General features: G+C 43.7%; 1 protein-coding gene and 1 pseudogene across 1 annotated transcript; both read left to right on the forward strand.

The window, feature by feature from the left end:
- Nucleotides 1-4,492: 4,492 nt before the first annotated feature.
- Nucleotides 4,493-7,284, forward strand: LOC122145891 (glycine-rich cell wall structural protein-like). Its single transcript, XM_042761578.1, has 7 exons — nt 4,493-4,726; nt 4,868-4,981; nt 5,307-5,472; nt 5,573-5,675; nt 5,723-5,854; nt 6,028-6,294; nt 6,917-7,284. The coding sequence occupies exons 1-7, from the start codon at nt 4,645-4,647 to the stop codon at nt 7,139-7,141; spliced, it is 1,089 nt and encodes a 362-aa protein (XP_042617512.1). The 5' UTR covers nt 4,493-4,644; the 3' UTR covers nt 7,142-7,284.
- A 6,402-nt stretch (nt 7,285-13,686) lies between these two features.
- On the forward strand, nt 13,687-15,772 carry LOC122145890 (annotated as a pseudogene).
- Nucleotides 15,773-18,150: the final 2,378 nt, after the last annotated feature.

Genomic DNA, 18,150 nt, shown 5'->3' on the forward strand with positions numbered 1-18,150 from the left:
TTCAAAAGCACAAGCCTGTGCACGGTGGCTCTGGATGTTTCTACTCCAGACTCAGTCCACTGCTTCCGCAGGTCCCCCAAGGTCTGGAATCGGTCCTTCTCCACAATCTTCCTCAGGGTCCAGTCACCTCTTCTCGTTGTGCAGCGTTTTTTGCCACACGTTTTTCCTTCCCACAGACTTCCCACTGAGGTGCCTTGATACAGCACTCTGGGAACAGCCTATTCGTTCAGAAATTTCTTTCTGTGTCTTACCCTCTCGCTGACAAGGTACGCAATATCGCGTTCATTATCCCAGATGTATTCTGTGAATACGCACAAATTTTTTTATCGGATAGGCGTTTCGTCCACACGGATCCGGCGTTTTCGTAAGGTAAAACCGCTATTTTTTGAAACCGGGTCCCAAAGTGGATAAATCTGAAAACGCCGCCTTTGCGTTTTCGTCTGGACGGCTAATCCATATATTTTCTGAAACGATGACGTCATCAGCCCACGTCTCCCCCAGTCAGACACCGCTACATCACGAAACAGCAAAAACAATATGACCAAACACTGAACGCTTGTCTTTTTATTAACTGACATTAACACAGATTATTAAATGTATTATTCCACGTTCGTTTGTGTACCACTCGCAAGGTTTACGAGCATAGTCCAAGTCTTCTCCGTTTTTAGTGTATCTCTGTGGCAGAATTACAGCGCCACATGCTGGTCTGACATGTATACTACATCATTTTGCGGTTTCGTGTGGACGCGGATATTTCTTGAGATGAGGAAAAAAAAGATTGGATTGGGGTAAGCTCCGTCTCCGTGTGGACGGGGCCTTATTTACCATTCATTGGTAGCAGTAAACAGGTGAAAAACCTCAAGAGAGAGGACAAATACAAGTTATTATTTGAGTTGACAGCCAAATTAAACAAAATTCTTCACATTCACCTCAGATAAACACAGTACTGTCATTATAAAATACAAGGTTTCCACTTAAGCAGTATTTTCATAATAAAGAATTATTCTAAGGTATCATTGTAGCCACACAACTAGATATGCTTTACAAAAAAAAAAAAAAAAAAAAAAAAAAAAATCAATTGGTATTTTAAATTTTCAAAATGTATATGTCCTTATCTTTTAACCAAGTATCTTTAGCCAAATATTTTTAGACTACACATTTTTAACTGAATTAAGAACTTGGTTTATTAAGATTTCTACAAAGTTTAAATTACTTTTAACCATTTCAAACACATTCTTTATCAAACAATGAATTTGGCTTTTCTTTTCCTTTATACCCCACAAACAACATTCGATATTACAAATACCACTGCAAAGGTCCTATCAAAGTCAACAAGAGTTAGGAGTTTGTGTTTTCCAGAATACCATTAGCACTGCACTGATTAAGTCAGTCTAGCCAAACATGGCCAATATGGAGCTTACCGGCTGTCCTTCACAGTTTTGTGGAGGGCTTGGTCTTACACAGTAACCTTGATGACAAAGATGAATTTTCCTTGGTCTTGTGGTGCTATAAATGCTCCTTTGACTGCGGTCTAAAGACAACAACAGAGCCAGGTACTGGCACGCTCAGATTGCCTGGAAGATTTGTTCCACCTGGTTCACCACTGATTGAAGGAGGAGTTTCACCACTGAAGAGCTCCCAGGCAGTTTGTCAGCACACCCTCCTTGAGGTGGTGCAGTTCTTCTGGAAAAACAATCATGCTGGATTCTCTTGTAGACCATTTCTGCTTGTTGGTAATACGAAGCAGTAAAGTGAAAGTGAAAGTCGTGACATTTGCCAAGTATGGTAACCCATACTCGGAATTAGTGCTCTGCATTTAACCCATCCATGTGCACGCACACAGCAGTGAGAAGTGAGCACACCATGAACACACACCCGGAGCAGTGGGCAACTATATCCAGCAGCCAGGGAGCAACTGGGGTTTAGTGTCTTGCTCAAGGACACTTCTGCCATGGGTATTGAGGGTGGAAGAGAGTGCCGTTCACTCACTCCCCACCCACCTACAACTCCTGCCAGCACCGAGACTCAAACCTGGGACCTTCTGGTTACAAGTCCAATTCTCTAACCATTAGGCCAAAGCTGCCCCCTGTAACAGTGTTACCCTGTCCTGCCTCAATCAACCAGATCCTTCCAAGTGTGTTGGCCACTTTGTAAAGAACATGGCCAGTCCATGTTAGTCACAATACCGCAGGAGATTGACTTTCTGTATTCTGAAGAATCTGGATCAAGCAGCTTAGGAGGTTGGGTTGGCCAGTCGTCGGGGCCCTTGTGGAGGAACGAGTGCCCTTGGCTCCAGCAATTTGGTAAGACAAGTTCCGCTAAAGTCTTATCCTGTTTGTCATCATCAGCAGGATTCAGTGAGGAGTCCACGTAGCATCAGGCATTAGGTTTGTGAGCTCTTGGATTTTGGCTACACAGGTACCCACAAATACTTTAAAACTGCATGATTCTGACTGTAGCCGGGTGAGCACCATGGTGGAATCACTCCAAAGGATAGTCTGGTCAATCTTCAAGGTCAGCTCATCCTCTAACACCTTTGCCAACTGCGCTGCTGTTAGGGTACCGCAGAGCTCTAGACGTGGAACTGAGTGTCGCTGCCAGGGAGCAACTCTTGACCTCACTGCCAGGAATGACCGAGATACTTGGCCCTGAGCATCCTTGGTATGCAGATAAGAAACTGAGCCATAGGCTTTCTCCCAAGTGTCACAGATATGACACCACTATAGTTACATAAAAGTCTTATTTAGGTTATTTATTCATAAATATTTTATCCTACATTTTCAGAATATATAAAAAAATTCTGAATCACAATACTTGGCTGTATGTCACTTTCACTTTCATTAGTGCGTAAAAATTTCAACAAACTTTCTGTGTAAGGAGGAATAACATAAAATGTCTTGTCCTTATCTAGACAGAGGTGTGTTAAGAAACATCACAACCAATGTTCCCTCAAAAAAAAAAAATCTTGCTCTGCAAAACTTTTCTCTATTGGGTGGACATTTCAGCCACTTGAGCAAAAACACTCATTATACCAGACCTGTACAGTGCACACACAATTTATTTATTTTTTTTTTTTTTTTTTAATTTTTGTGGATTTTTGACTTTTTGTGTATATATAATGCTAATTTTAGGTTACCTGAGAAAAGTTTTTTATTTATTTTTTTATTTTTTTTACAGTGCTGTTAACAAGACATTCTATAAAAAATCATTATTTAAAAAACTTCAGAGCAGTTGAATTCTTTGTAATAATTGAATATATTATTAAAAAATGAAGCTGATATTGCTGGTGTCCGTTTTGAGGTCAATTATTTATTAGGTTTTTTATTTAATTTAATGTGTTATGATTTGGCTGGTTAGCATGGCCTGTTAGCACCTTCTGGTAAATGCTATATGTATGGTTTTATGTGATAGAGTATAATAGAATAGAATAGAATAGAAAACAAATTTAAGCATTTAAACTGAGATCTGTAAGCTAAATATCCCCCCCCCCCCCCCCCCCCCAAAAAAAAAAAATATGAACGAGAATTGTAATATAGTTATCTAAGCAGAGTTTACGCAGAGGTTACACAGCTTGATTGATTGTATATTGCATACATCAAGTTGATTGTAGGCTACTTAAAATTTTAAGCAACCCACCCCCCCTTTTTTTTTTTTTTTACAGTGGGTAATTTCAGCAGGCGCAACAGGAAACAAATGTTTAGAATGGTAATGTAAAAATATATATATAAATCAAAGCTTAGTGAGCTTTTTTTCAGTAATGGTAATGTCTAATAAATTAGTGACTGTTACTCGAAGAGGAGCTCACACATCACATGAGCCACTTTAATAAACATTTATAATCAGTTATTATGAAATTAAGAGTGGCAACATTTCTAGCTATGATTTTTTGACTTGTCAGATTCAGTGACCCTAGCCATCTCATGCATTTGTAAGGAGCAAACTGTGGGATCTCCAACATTATTGGGTAATTAAAGTAAAGAGTAATAAGAATAAATACCTACATTTATCAGATAATCAGAATATGTTATACATAAGTGCTAAACATCTCATAAGGAAACCATTCTTAGTAGTAGGCTAACATATTAACAGACAGCAGCAGCATAAATGTTTTATTTCTTTTCTATATGAGCATTTAGATGCTCGTGAGAATATCTAGTTTGTCCAGTGGATGTTTTCTCTAGTATTAAGACATGAAGCCCTGGTCACAGTTTTTGCTAGGTCACCGATTTCGGTGCAACACTTAAGTCGAACATACCTATTGGTACCACCTGACCATTGCAGATTCATTTCGCAGTTGATAGTGTCACCATTGAAACGCACAATCCTCTTGTAATTAGGCTACCTTAATTACTATGACATGGTTTAAATGCAGCATTCAGTTCATCCAACCCCAATCAAACCCACCTGAACAAGTTAATCAAGGCCTTCCATTTAGATTACTAGAAAGCTACCGGCAGGTGAGTTTGATCAGGGTTGGAGTTGACCTGATCGTCTTGGATCTTTAAAACCCCATTTTACAGAGGCTGATGTTGCAGCAACACGTTTATTTGTTTTAGTTTTGTTTGTGTCGTTGTCTGTGCCTTCTGACACACCAATTCAGTGCATTTTCCAGTAGAGATCATTGTGAAATCGTGGGTTGGGAGGATGACAGTTCGAGTGCATTGCTCGTTGATTGCTGTTCTATTGTGTCTGTTTGGATACTTGAGCATAACAGACGCTACTCTAGGTGAGAATATCTGTTGACTTCATTACACGGCCTGAAGAAATGCAGAAATAAGTGATTCTCAGTCTTTATGTAGGATTGGGAATGGGTAGTAGGTTTTAAAATGCTTTTGATTTGAAGATAAATATGTAAAAAAAATTTAAGGTTTGGGATTCCTTGGGAAGCTGACGGACTTGCTGTCCCATCGAGGATGTTCTTCTGATGGAGACTGCTCTGGAGGAAGCAAATGTTCTCGATTTCACTGTGAGCCTGTTTCCAGTGAGTTTCAGTTTATAATTGATGCTAGGGGCCCTCCAAAAAAGTGTGTATACATAATCTAATTATTTTTGGTCAGTTGTTGATGAGAAAAGTAATGATACATTTTGTCCTTTTTGTTATTCTTGTCTAACGTAAATTTGAATTAATCCCTTAAGATAAGTTTTAAACTCGGGATGGCTTTACAGATAAACCGGAATAATACTTAGACTATTATTCACTCTATAGGTATAACTTTCTATTCATGCACTAAATGTTTCGTGCTGTATATTGATGTGGCATATTGTCTATATGCACAAACTAAAGCTGACCATCTGTGTCCATGCAGTGAAGCCAGGTCAATGTCCCGACCCGAAGAACATTCCACTGTTTGCTAAAAGCTGTGTCCATGATGGCCAGTGTCCTGTCTCACAGAAATGTTGCCCAACCACCCGTGGCCGTGCATGCAGTGAACCAAGCGGCCAGGGGTGGGGCATGGGCCAGGGTCAGGGAGGGTGAGGGGGTCGGCCAGGGTAGGGGAAGGGGTCAGGGAAGCGGTCAGGGCCAGGGCATGGGCCAGGGTCAGGGAAGCGGCCAGGGCATGGGTCAGGGAAGCGGCATGGGCCAGGGAAGCGGCCAGGGCATGGGTCAGGGCCAGGGCATGGGCCAGGGAAGCGGCATGGGTCAGGGCCAGGGCATGGGCCAGGGTCAGGGAAGGGCCAGGGCATGGGCCAGGGTCAGGGAAGCGGCCAGGGCATGAGCCAGGGTCAGGGAAGCGGCCAGGGCCAGGGCATGGGTCAGGGCGTGGGTCAGGGCGTGGGCCAGGGTCAGGGAAGCGGCCAGGGCATGGGCCAGGGAAGCGGCCAGGGCATGGGCCAGGGAAGCGGCGGCCAGGGCGTGGGCCAGGGAAGCGGCCAGGGCGTGGGCCAGGGTCAGGAAGCGGCCAGGGCGTGTGGGCCAGGGAAGCGGCCAGGGCGTGGGCCAGGGGAAGCGGCCAGGGCGTGGGCCAGGGAAGCGGCCAGGGCGTGGGCCAGGGAAGCGGCCAGGGCGTGGGCCAGGGAAGCGGCCAGGGCGTGGGCCAGGGAAGCGGCCAGGGCCAGGGCGTGGGCCAGGGAAGCGGCCAGGGCCAGGGCATGGGCCAGGGAAGCGGCCAGGGCCAGGGCATGGGCCAGGGAAGCGGCCAGGGCCAGGGCCAGGGCCAGGGCATGGGCCAGGGCCAGGGCATGGGCCAGGGCCAGGGCATGGGCCAGGGCCAGGGCATGGGTCAGGGCCAGGGCATGGGCCAGGGCCAGGGCATGGGCCAGGGCCAGGGCATGGGCCAGGGCCAGGGCATGGGCGTCAAGGTGGGCCAGGGCCAGGGCATGGGCCAGGGAAGCGGCAGGGCCAGGGCATGGCAGGGAAGCGGCCAGGGCATGGGTCAGGGAAGCGGCCAGGGCCAGGGCATGGGTCAGGGAAGCGGCCAGGGCCAGGGCATGGGCCAGGGAAGCGGCATGGGTCAGGGCCAGGGCCAGGGGAAGCGGCATGCAGGGTCAAATGGGCCAGGGCATGGGCCAGGGCAGGGAAGCGGCCAGGGATGGGTCAGGGAAGCGGTCAGGGAAGCGGCCAGGGCATGGGCCAGGGTCAGGGAATGGGTCAGGGCATGGGTCAGGGAAGCGGCCAGGGCCAGGGCATGGGTCAGGGAATGGGGTCAGGGGAAGGCCAGGGCCAGGGCATGGGTCAGGCAGGGCATGGGCCAGGGAAGTGGCATGGGCCAGGGCCAGGGTCAGGATGGGACAGGGAAACGGCCAGGGCATGGGTCAGGGCCAGGGCCAGGGCATGGGTCAGGGAAGCGGCCAGGGCATGGGTCAGGGAAGCGGCCAGGGCATGGGTCAGGGCATGGGCCAGGGTCAGGGAAGCGGCCAGGGAATGGGCCAGGGAAGGGTGGCCAGGGCCATGGGCCAGGGAAGCGGCATGGCCAAGGGCATGGGCCAGGGCATGGGCCAGGGCCAGGGCATGGGCCAGGGCCAGGGCATGGGCCAGGGTCAGGGCATGGGCCAGGGTCAGGGAAGCGGCCAGGGAAGCGGCCAGGGCCAGGGCATGGGTCAGGGAAGCGGCCAGGGCCAGGGCATGGGTCAGGGAAGCGGCCAGGGCATGGGTCAGGGAAGCGGCCAGGGCCAGGGCATGGGCCAGGGAAGCGGTCAGTGATGGGGTCAGGGAAATTGTGGTCTTTGACACTATCATAAAAATTTTGCATAACGCCTACTGGAGATTATTTTTCAGTATCTACGACAGTTTTCAAAGATTCTCTCCCTTTTTCCCTCAAATAAAAAGAAAATTGCTTGATTGAAGAGTTGTTATCATTTGGCTGTTTTCTCGCAACCTGCATTCTAGCATCAGTGTTTTGTAAGTTCTCCTCCCTGAGACCTGGACGTTTAAAAGTAATCCATACTCGGAATTGTTGTTGTGATTTTTGCTCTTCCAAGTGCGCACACAGCAGTGAGAAGTGAATGCGCACACAGCCAGAGCAGTGGGCAGCTATATCCAGTGCCCGGGGAGCAACTGGGGGTTCAGTGCCTTGCTCAGGGGCACTTCAGCCATGGGTACTGAGGGTGGAAGAGATCACTGTTCATTCACTCCCCACCCACCTACAAATCCTACAATAAATTTTGCCCTTTTGTTATTCTTGTCTAAAGTAAGTTTGAATTCATCCCTTAAGATAAGTTTTAAACTCAGGATGGCTTTAAAGAATAAACAGGAATAATACTTAGACTATAATTCACTCTGTAGGTATAACTTTCTATTCATGCACTAAATGTTTTGTGCTGTATCTTGATGTGGCATATCATCTATATGCACAAACTAAAGCTTACCATCTGTGTCCATGCAGTGAAGCCAGGTCAGTGTCCCGGCCCGAAGAACATTCCACTGTTTGCTAAAAGCTGTGTCCATGATCGCCAGTGTCCTGCCACACAAAAATGTTGCTCAACCACTCATGGCTGTGCATGCAGTGAACCAAGCGGCCAGGGCATGGGTCAGGGAAGCGGCATGGGCCAGGGCCACAGTCGGTGATGTGGTCAGGGAAATTGTGGTCTTTGAAACTTTCATAGGAATTTTGCATTACACCTACTGGAGATTATTTTTCAGTTTCTACGACAGTTTACAAAGATTCTCTCCCTCCTTCCCTCAAATAAAAAGAAAATTGCTTGATTGAAGAGTTGGCTGTTTTCTCACAACCTGCATTCTGGCATCAGTGTTTTGTAAGTTCTCCTCCCTGAGACCTGGACATTTAAAAGTAACCCATAGTGCACACACAGCAGTGAGAAGTGAACACACACCCGGAGCAGTGGGAAGCTATATCCAGCGCCCGGGGAGCAACTGGGGGTTCAGTGCCTTGCTCAGGGGCACTTCAGCCATGGGTATTGAGGGTGAAAGAGAGCGCTGTTCATTCACACACCTACAATTCCTGCCAGCACCAAGACACAAACCTGCGATCTTCTGGTTACAAGTCCAATTCTCTAACCGGCCACAGCTACGCCCTGTAACAGTGTTACCCTGTCCATCCACCCCAGAAAGCTCACACAACACAGCCTAAATCAAACAGATCCATCCAAGTGTGTTGGCCACTTTGTAAAGAACATGGCCAGGCCGCAGGAGATTGACTTTCTGTATTCTGAAGAATCTTGATCAAGCAGCTTAGGAGGTTGGGTTGGCCAGTCGTCGGGGCCCTTGTGGAGGAACGAGTGCCCTAGGCTCCAGCAATTCGGCAAGACAAGTTCCGCTAAAGTCTTAACCCCTGTGACATCATCAGCGGGATTCAGTGAGGAGTCCACATAGCATCAGGCATTGGGTTCGTGAGCTCTTGGATTTTGGCTACACAGGTACCCACAAATTCTTTAAAACTGCATGATTCTGACTGTAGCCAGGTGAGCACCATGGTGGAATCGCTCCAAAGGATAGTCTGGTCAATCTTCAAGGTCAGCTCATCCCTAACACCTTTGCCAACTGGGCTGCTGTTAGGGCACCGCAGAGCTCTAGACATGGAACTGTGTGTTGCTGCCAGGAATGACAGAGAGACTTGGCCCTGAGCATCCTTGGTACGCAGGTAAAAACTGAGCCATAGGCTTTCTGCCAAGCGTCACAGATATGACGCCACTATAGTTACATAAAAGTCTTATTTAGGTTATTTATTCATACATATTTTAACCTACTCTTTTTCAGAATATATAAAAACATTTGAATCCTACCTCAATCATAACTCATCTCTATTAAACTACTTAACTTTTCTGTTCTAGGAATTCTCTTAGAAGGCACTAAAACCTTATGAGAGAATCTCAGTAAAATATTTTAATTTTTTTATACAAATTCTTAGTAATATGCAAACATAAATGTAAAATGAAAATATGGTTTGATAAGTCATGCACTCTTAAAAAGGATGTTAATTTTGAATGTTTTTTGTGTTTTGTCTTAAATGTGTTAAAAAAATTGGAATATGTGTCCAACACTGTTATTTTTCAGCCAATCACATTGCTGCTTGCATCATTCCATGAGCCATTACTCTGCTCAAGAGCAAGTTTCCTCACACTTCTATAAACTATATGAGTTTGCTGTGTTTTTATTGCATACAACGTTTGATCAAAAATAACTCATACTTGACATATTATGTAACTATAACACATTAGGGGGAAGTTGTGGCCTAATGGTTAGAGAGTCGGACTTGCAATCCAAAGGTTGGCGAGTTCGCATCTCGGGCCGGCAGGAATTGTAGGTGGGGGGAGTGAATATACAGTGCTCTGTCCCACCCTCAATACCACGACTGAGGTGTCCTTGAGCAAGGCACGGAACCCCCAACTGCTCCCTGGGCTCCGCAGCATAAATGGCTGCCTACTGCTCCGGGTGTGTGTGCTCACTTTGCATGGGTTAAATGCAGTGCAGGAATTCCGAGTATGAATCACCATACTTGGTTGTATGTCACTTTCACTTTCATTAGTGTGTAAAAATTTCAACAAACTTTCTGTGTAAGGAGGAATAACACAAAATGTCTTGTCCTTATCTAGACAGAGGTGTGTTAAGAAACATCACAACAAATGTTCCCTTAAAAAATAATTCTTGCAAAACTTTTCTCTATTGGGTGGACATTTTGGCCACTTGAGCAAAAACATTCATTATAGCAGACCTGTACAGTGCACACACAAAAAAAAACATGCAACTTTTGACGTTAATGCACTATTTATATATTATAGATTTGACCCCCTTGATGTAACTACATAAATAATGCTCATTTTAGGTTACCTGAGAAAAGTTTTTTTTTTTTTTTTTTTTTTTTACAGTGCTGTTAGCAAGACATTCTATAAAAAATCATTATTTTAAAAAATCAGAGCAGTTGAATTCTTTGTAATAATTTAATATATTATTACAAAATGAAGCAGATATTGCTTGTGTCCTTTTTGAGGTCAATTATTTATTAGGAATATAATATAATATAGAAACAACATGAAGCATTTAAACTGATAGAATAGAATAGAATAGAATAGAATAGAATAGAATAGAAAACAAACTTAAGTATTTAAACTGAGATCTGTAAGCTAAATATTTCCAAAAAAAAAAGTTAACGTCAATTCTAATATAGTTATCTAAGCAGAGTTTAGAGTAGTAGAGTTTGCACACCACTACACCTGTGTGCGACTGTAAATGTCTCTGAGTTTTGTTACTGTTCTGTGCCCATCATCCGCTATTTCCGCCATCTAATCAAGCCAGTCTCCTTTCAAATACGATGAGGTTTTACTTCACGTCACTGCATTTGGCACTCGTGTTGAGCTATTTCATCCACAACCATTAAAGTATTCAATTTCTCAAGCGACTCATTCGGCGCACATCATTCTCTTTCTACGAAACCTGTAAACCACATTCACTGGTTCTTACTCTATAGCGATGCCAACTCTATAGCGGTTTGCCCGAGCATTACAATTATTTCGCATTTACTAGAATGCAACTTACTACGCTCTTCGGCGTGCGTATCTTAGAGGGAACACTGATCACAACACTCATATTTTTAAGTCAGTTTAATGTAATTAAAGTTGAAATGACTTGCACAACTTGATTGATTGTATATTGTATACATCAAGTTGATTGGAGGCTACTTAAAATTTCAAGCAACTTTTTTTCCCCCTTTTTTTTACAGTGGGTAATTTCAGCAGGCGCAATAGGAAACAAATGTTTAGAATGGTAATGTAAAAAATATATATAAATCAAAGCTTAGTGAGCTTTTTTTCAGTAATGGTAATGTCTAATAAATTGGTTACTTGAAAGACAAGAAGAATAAACCTACAGGAAAAAGGAGAAATCTTTACATCACTTGAATGAGTTTGAATAACATAGACTTGAGGGGTAACATTTTGGTAGTTATAATTGTGACCCATCATACCATACTATATCTGATAAATATGCTTTATAAAATAGAAAGAAGAGGAGCTCACACACCACATGAGCCACTTTAATAAATATTAATAGTCAGTTATTATGAAATTAAGAGTGGCAACATTTCTAGTTATGATTTTTTGACTTGTCAGATGCAGTGACCCTAGTCAAATCATGCATTTGTAAGGAGCAAACTGTGGGATCTCCAACATTATTGGGTAATTAAAGTAAAGAGTAATAAGAATAAATACCTACATTTATCAGATAATCAGAATATGTTATACATAAGCGCTAAACATCTCATAAGGAAACCATGCTTAGTAGTAGGCTAACATATTAGCAGACAGAAGTAGCATTAATGTTTCATTTATTTTCTATATAAGCTTTTAGATGGTTGTGACAATATCTAGTTTGTCCAATGGACGTTTTCTCTATTATTAGGACATAAATCCCTGATCATAGTTTTTGCTAGGTCACCGATTTCGGCACCGATTTCTGCGCAGCGCTGCATGAAGTCGAACACATCTATTGGTACCACAACATGATCGCTGTACCACCTGATCATTCAGGGCTCTAGAGTGCAACCTATTTGGTGATGAAAAAAAATTGCCGCGCTGGTGGAAACAACACGATACTGTGCTACCGTGACTGTCAAGAGTGACTCGACGGTGTTTAGTGTCCCGCAGCGCAGCTGAAAAGTTCTGCGTTCACTTCAAATACACGCAATAGGCTCAAGCTTGAGCCGGCAAAAGTAATTACCATAAATGTGACAGGGGAAAATAGTAAGGAGATATTTGAATCATTTACTAATAAACTAGTGTTTTCTGAGTCTGGGTCGCAAGGATGAAGTTGCTCATTCAGACTCACCATCTCCTCATTAGACACGCCTTTAGAGAGAAGTGCATCTTTACAGATTATGATTATAATGAAAGAGTTTTTGTTTTCGATTTGTTTTATTTCATTAAGTAGTCATTTCAAGCTTTCTATAGATATATTTATCATGTCTGTGAGGCGTTTTCACTGAGTTTCGGTTCATTATTGTACTCCTGTTAAAGACGAGACGCAGAAAGCGCATCGTGTTTGTTTTCTTTATTTTATAAAAGTACATAGTTTTGTTGATATTGTGAGTGCACACAAATAAAAGACCCTTTGCAGTTATGAATGATGTATTACTCTTTACCTTTATATGCAAAAATGACGGCGTATCTACTGAAAAAATGCAAGTGATCATGCTGGCGTCTCCTTGTCCTGAAGCGTAACCGCACAAATAATTGGATATAGCACACATTTATCTGGGTCTAACGTTTAAACATTGTTATATGCTTGAGCTGTTTTATATCTATAGATTTTATTTTAGGCGAGTCGTGATGATTTGAGAAGGCTAAATTGATCAAACGCTGTCTAACGCTGGCCTCTTGGTCGTTACTTCAGAAAAAACTAAAACTTACATTTAACAAACAGAAAATGCTCTAAACAATTTTCTAAATTAATTTAATAAAAAAACGAAATGAAATATAATCGCTTTGCTATTACATACAAAACTGAACTATTTTAGATGAGACAGTAGTATAAGCTGTTTAGGGACTGTATAGCTGTTCAAATCAGACACTACAGCATCCCTTCATTCAGACACAGTGGAAGATCTGATAAGAATCAGTGTAGTGGGGCCAAGTCTGGAAGATTTTGATGCTGGAGAGAGTGTGGCCAGCTGGTTTAGCCAAGGCCAAAGATCAAGAAGGCCAAAACTACAGGAGTTTGCCATCCGAGGGGCATGTGACTGCAATGGAGGATAGTCCTTAAGACATTGAGCCATGAGATGTTCAGTTTGAAGCCCTTAAAACACTTAATTTAGATTATCTTTTTATTTCATTTATCTTGAGATGTTTTAAGTTTGAATTTCAGCTCAGTGAAGCACTTTAAGCACCAACATTTTTTAAGTAAGTTACCTTTCTTGTAGAATTGTGCTTCAAATAAAGAACATTATGTTGACCAGATTGTAAGTTAATCATTTAGTCAATATTGCCTATATGGACAGCGATAAAAAAAAAAAAGTGAACTTGTAAAACTGCGGTGTTAAATGCAATGCGGTCTAAAATTTGGGTGCACCTAACTTTTGTGCTGGTGCACCTAAGAAAAAAAGTTAGTCTAGACTCTAGAGCCCTGCCATTACAGATTCATTTCGCAGTTGATAGTGTTACCATAGAAATGCACAATCCTCTCGTAATTAGGCTACCTTAATTAGTATGACATGGTTTGAATGCAGCATTCAGCTCATCCAACCCCAATCAAACTCACCTGAACAAGCTAATCAAGGCCTTCCATTCAGATTACTAGAAAGCTACAGGCAGGTGAGTTTGATCAGGGTTAGAGTTGACCTGATCTCATCTTTAAACCCCATTTTACAGACGTTGATGTTGCAGTAACACGTTTATTCATTTTAGTTTTGTTTGCTTCACTGGGTGCTCCTTCTGACACACCAATTCAGTGCATTTTCCAGTAGAGATCATTGTGAAATTGTAGGTTGGAAGGATGACAGCTCGAGTGCATTGCTCGTTGATTGCTGTTGTATTGTGTCTGTTTGGATACTTGAGCATAACAGACGCTACTCTAGGTGAGAATATCTGTTGACTTCATTACACGGCCTGGAGAAATGCAGAAATAAGTGATTCTCAGTCTTTGGATGTAGGATTGGGAATAAGTAGTAGGTTTTAAAATGCTTTTGATTTGAAGATAAATATGTAATTTTTATCAAGGTTCGAGATGCTTTGGGAAGCTGACGGACTTGCTGTCCCATCGAGGATGTTCTTCTGATAGAGATTGCTCTGGAGGACGCAAATGTTCTCGATTTCACTGTGAGCCTGTTTCCAGTGAGTTTCAATTTATAACTGATGCTAGGGTCCTCCAAAAAAAAGTGTATACATAATCTAATTGGTCAGTTGTTAAGGGAAAAAAAATAAATTTTTGCCCTTTTGTTATTCTTGTCTAAAGTAAGTTTGAATTCATCCCTTAAGATAAGTTTTAAACTCAGGATGGCTTTACAGAATAAACAGGAATAATACTATAATAAGACTATAATTCACTCTGTAGGTATAACTTTCTATTCATGCACTTAGTGTTTTGTGCTGTATATTGATGTGGCATATTGTCTATATACACAAACTAAAGCTTACAATCTGTGTCCATGCAGTGAAGCCAGGTCAATGTCCCGACCCGTAGAAGATTGCACTGTTTGCTAAAAGCTGTGTCCACGATGGCCATTGTCCTGCCAGACAGAAATGTTGCCCAACCACCCGTGGCCGTGCATGCAGTGAACCTCAGGGCCAGGGAACGGGCCAGGGAATGGGCCAGGGCCAGGGAACGGGCCAGGGCCAGGGAAAGGGCCAGGGAATGGGCCAGGGAATGGGCCAGGGCCAGGGAATGGGCCAGGGCCAGGGAATGGGCCAGGGCCAGGGCCAGGCCAGGGAATGGGCCAGGGCCAGGGGCCAGGGAATGGGCAGGGCCAGGGCAGGGATGGGCCAGGGCAGGGCCAGGGAATGGGCCAGGGCCAGGGAATGGGCCAGGGCCAGGGAATGGGCCAGGGCCAGGGAATGGGCCAGGGCCAGGGCCAGGGCCAGGGTCAGGGCCAGGGAATGGGAAGGGAATGGGGCCAGGGCCAGGGCCAGGGCCAGGGAATGGGCCAGGGCCAGGGATGGGACAGGGCAGGGCCAGGGAATGGGCCAAGGAATGGGACAGGGCAGGGGCAGGGGAATGGGAGAGGGCCCAGGGCCAGGGCCAGGGAATGGGCCAGGGTCAGGGCCAGGGGGAATGGCTGGCAGGGCCAGGGAATGGGCCAGGGCCAGGGCCAGGGCCAGGGAATGGGCCAGGGAATGGGCCAGGGCCAGGGAATGGGCCAGGGAATGGGCCAGGGCGCCGGCCAGGGCCAGGGCATGGGCCAGGGCAGGCCAGGGCATGGGCCGGCATGGCAGGGCATGGGCCAGGGCCAGGGCCAGGGCATGGGCCAGGGCCAGGGCATGGGCCAGGGCCAGGGCATGGGCCAGGGCCAGGGAATGGGCCAGGGCCAGGGAATGGGCCAGGGAATGGGCCAGGGAATGGGCCAGGGAATGGGCCAGGGCCAGGGAATGGGCCAGGGCCAGGGAATGGGCCAGGGCCAGGGCCAGGGAATGGGCCAGGGTCAGGGTATGGGCCAGGGTATGGGTCAAGGCCAGGGCCACAGAATGGGCCAGGGCCACGGTCGGTGATGTGGTCAGGGAAACTGGTCTTTGAAACTTTCATAGGAATTTTCCATAACACCCACTGGAGATCTCTTCAATTCAGTGCTTTATTCATATGGCTTTTTTTCCCCTTCCCTTTTTGCTACGACTGTTTAGAAAGATTTTGTCTCTCTCCCTCCTTCACTCAAATAAAAAAGATTACTTGATTCAAGAGGAGTTTTTGTTATCATTTGGCTGTTTTTATTTTTATTTTATTTTTTTTTTCTTCTCCCACAACTGCTTTCTGGCATCAGTGTGTGTAAGTTTACCCCTGTAAACAGGTAATGCCTGCCTTTTGTAGATTTGATTGGCCATCTGTCATTTTGACATTGACCAGCGCTGTTAGACCACTGATCAGCTCAGATGAGAGTCTGATCTTTGCGTCACCAGAGTTCAGTTAGTGTTATTAGGCAGTTTTCATTTTTTTTTTTTTATTACAAGCCTATGAATCCTAGGTCAGGATCTCGCAGATCTCATGCTGGGGATGGCAGTGTGCTCAACTTTATGTGGAGCTGCAGCTTGCAATCAGTGGTGGAATTAAAAGCGTCTGCAGGCATCTACTAGTGTTAACAATCTTTTTTGTTTTTGTTTACTTTCCTACATAATGGAACTTTTAGCTTTATAAATGGGGGCAACATATGAGGGATAAACAAATATCGCTGGGAAAAGTTGTGAAGCATTTAAGATCCCTTAAAAACATCAGACCATTTCTGCCACAAGTTTGTTCCTGTAGTTTTACTATGTTAAATCCATGGTGATTTGTGTTTATTGAACAATGTTTCTTAGCCCAAAATATGCATCAAATCTGCGGCAATTATGAAAATTTGCAAACTTTTGCGAAATTTGCGGAGTTTGCTTGATTTTGTGATAAAGTCAGCAATCGCAGGGACTGTATAGTTATTAAATAACGGATTTAATTACTATTACTACAAATATATCTAATATCACATATATTATTACTTTTAACCAAGTGTAATACAATAAAATATGATGCTTTAAATATAATGTTTAGGTCAGTTATTGCAAGAAAGCTAATTTAAATTGAGCACTTTTGGTTTCGAGAACACTTATTTTGGTGCATCACAGTTTGCATGTGTTTGAATCTCCGTACTTGCTGTATGTGAGCCGTGTTGGGGCCGTTGATGAAGTCTTCCAGCTCGCTCAGACGGTGTTTTAGCCAGAGCAAAGATGAGCTCCGTCTCTACGTATGACTCTCTGGCTTTCTTTCTCACCATCTGAAGAAACTTCTCCAGATCCTCCCAGTTCTCTATGAAAACAGACCATTTTGCCATTTTGAAACAGAGTTTGATGTACAAACGGTTTCATTCACAACTCAAAATATCATCTCTAGTCATAAAATCAATATTTTGACTGTATTAAGTGTAAGAAAACTTGACTAACATTATACATGGACATACAAAATTACACATTTAATAAATCAGCATCACTATAATGACACATGGATATCTAAAAGCACTATAAAACTCCAGTCCACAGGTGAAAACAAACGTCAGATTGCTTTACATTATATTATGTGAGTTTCAGGACAGTTTAGGGAAGTTTTAGGGCATTTTAAAAGATGATTCAAAAGAACAGCATTTATTTGAAATATAATTTTTGTAACTTCACCGTCACAGACACTTCCTCTGGATCCTGCATCTACGGCTCAATAATCAATAATCACTATAATCACACAATAATCACTATAATAATAATCAATAATCACACACTTTTGTAGATATTTCAGGTCAGACTCATGCCTGATCTATCAGCGGCCGTCTGTAGGGGTTCGTCTCCTGCAGAACTCCAGCCCAAAGATCAGGATCTTTTCGTCGCACCAGATACAGCGACTGGCTTTTAAACAGAGAGTTTTCACTGCACACCTACAAGAAGATAATAAAACACAGATTCCAGCAAATCAGCATATTAGAATGATTTCTGAAGGATCATGTGACACTGAAGACTGGAGTAATGATGCTGAAAATTCAGCTGCGCATCACAGAAATAAATTACAGTTTACTATATACTAGGGGTTACACAGACTAGTCGAGTAGTCGAGTGATCGACTATTTTAACCACTAGTCGGCGCTGTCGGAAACAATCGACTACTCGAGCGTGCATTAACCATAATGCATGCAGAGTTTGCCTACAACGCAAATTGCAGGATTACAATATTGCGTGTAGCTGTTACTTTCTATCACTTTCTCTATGTTACATGTAAAATTAAAATATGCAATTTAATAATAAGGGGTGTGCCTGAAGCCGAATACCTTATTCGGAATGGCACGGATAATGGCTTCAAAAACGGATAACGGATAAGGAATAATTCTGCCTGAATATTCGGCTGAGGCTGGCACACTCTGCTGTTTGCTAGATAACAGGTGAGTCTGGGGATCAGCGCAATATTATACAAAGAACTCTAAAGTCACACAATAATGAGTGTGTGAAGTGAATGAATTTAAACTTTATGAACGAAAAGAGCGCATATCAAACACCGCATTAGTGTTGCCTCTCCGTGCATCTCTCAGAAATCAGAGCTTGGTGAGAGTA

This window comes from Cyprinus carpio, chromosome A8, assembly GCF_018340385.1.
Source record: "Cyprinus carpio isolate SPL01 chromosome A8, ASM1834038v1, whole genome shotgun sequence".
Lineage (NCBI taxonomy): Eukaryota > Metazoa > Chordata > Actinopteri > Cypriniformes > Cyprinidae > Cyprinus > Cyprinus carpio.

Excerpts from the sequence above, each read along its gene's own strand:
- LOC122145891 (XM_042761578.1), top strand. The coding sequence starts at position 4,645 with ATGACAGTTCGAGTGCATTGCTCGTTGATTGCTGTTCTATTGTGTCTG. Across the intron at positions 5,473-5,572 it reads ATGGGCCAGGGTCAGGGAGG|CGGCATGGGCCAGGGAAGCG; the intron begins GTGAGGGGGTCG and ends GGGTCAGGGAAG. Across the intron at positions 6,295-6,916 it reads GCCAGGGCCAGGGCATGGGC|GGCATGGGCCAGGGCATGGG; the intron begins GTCAAGGTGGGC and ends GGCATGGCCAAG.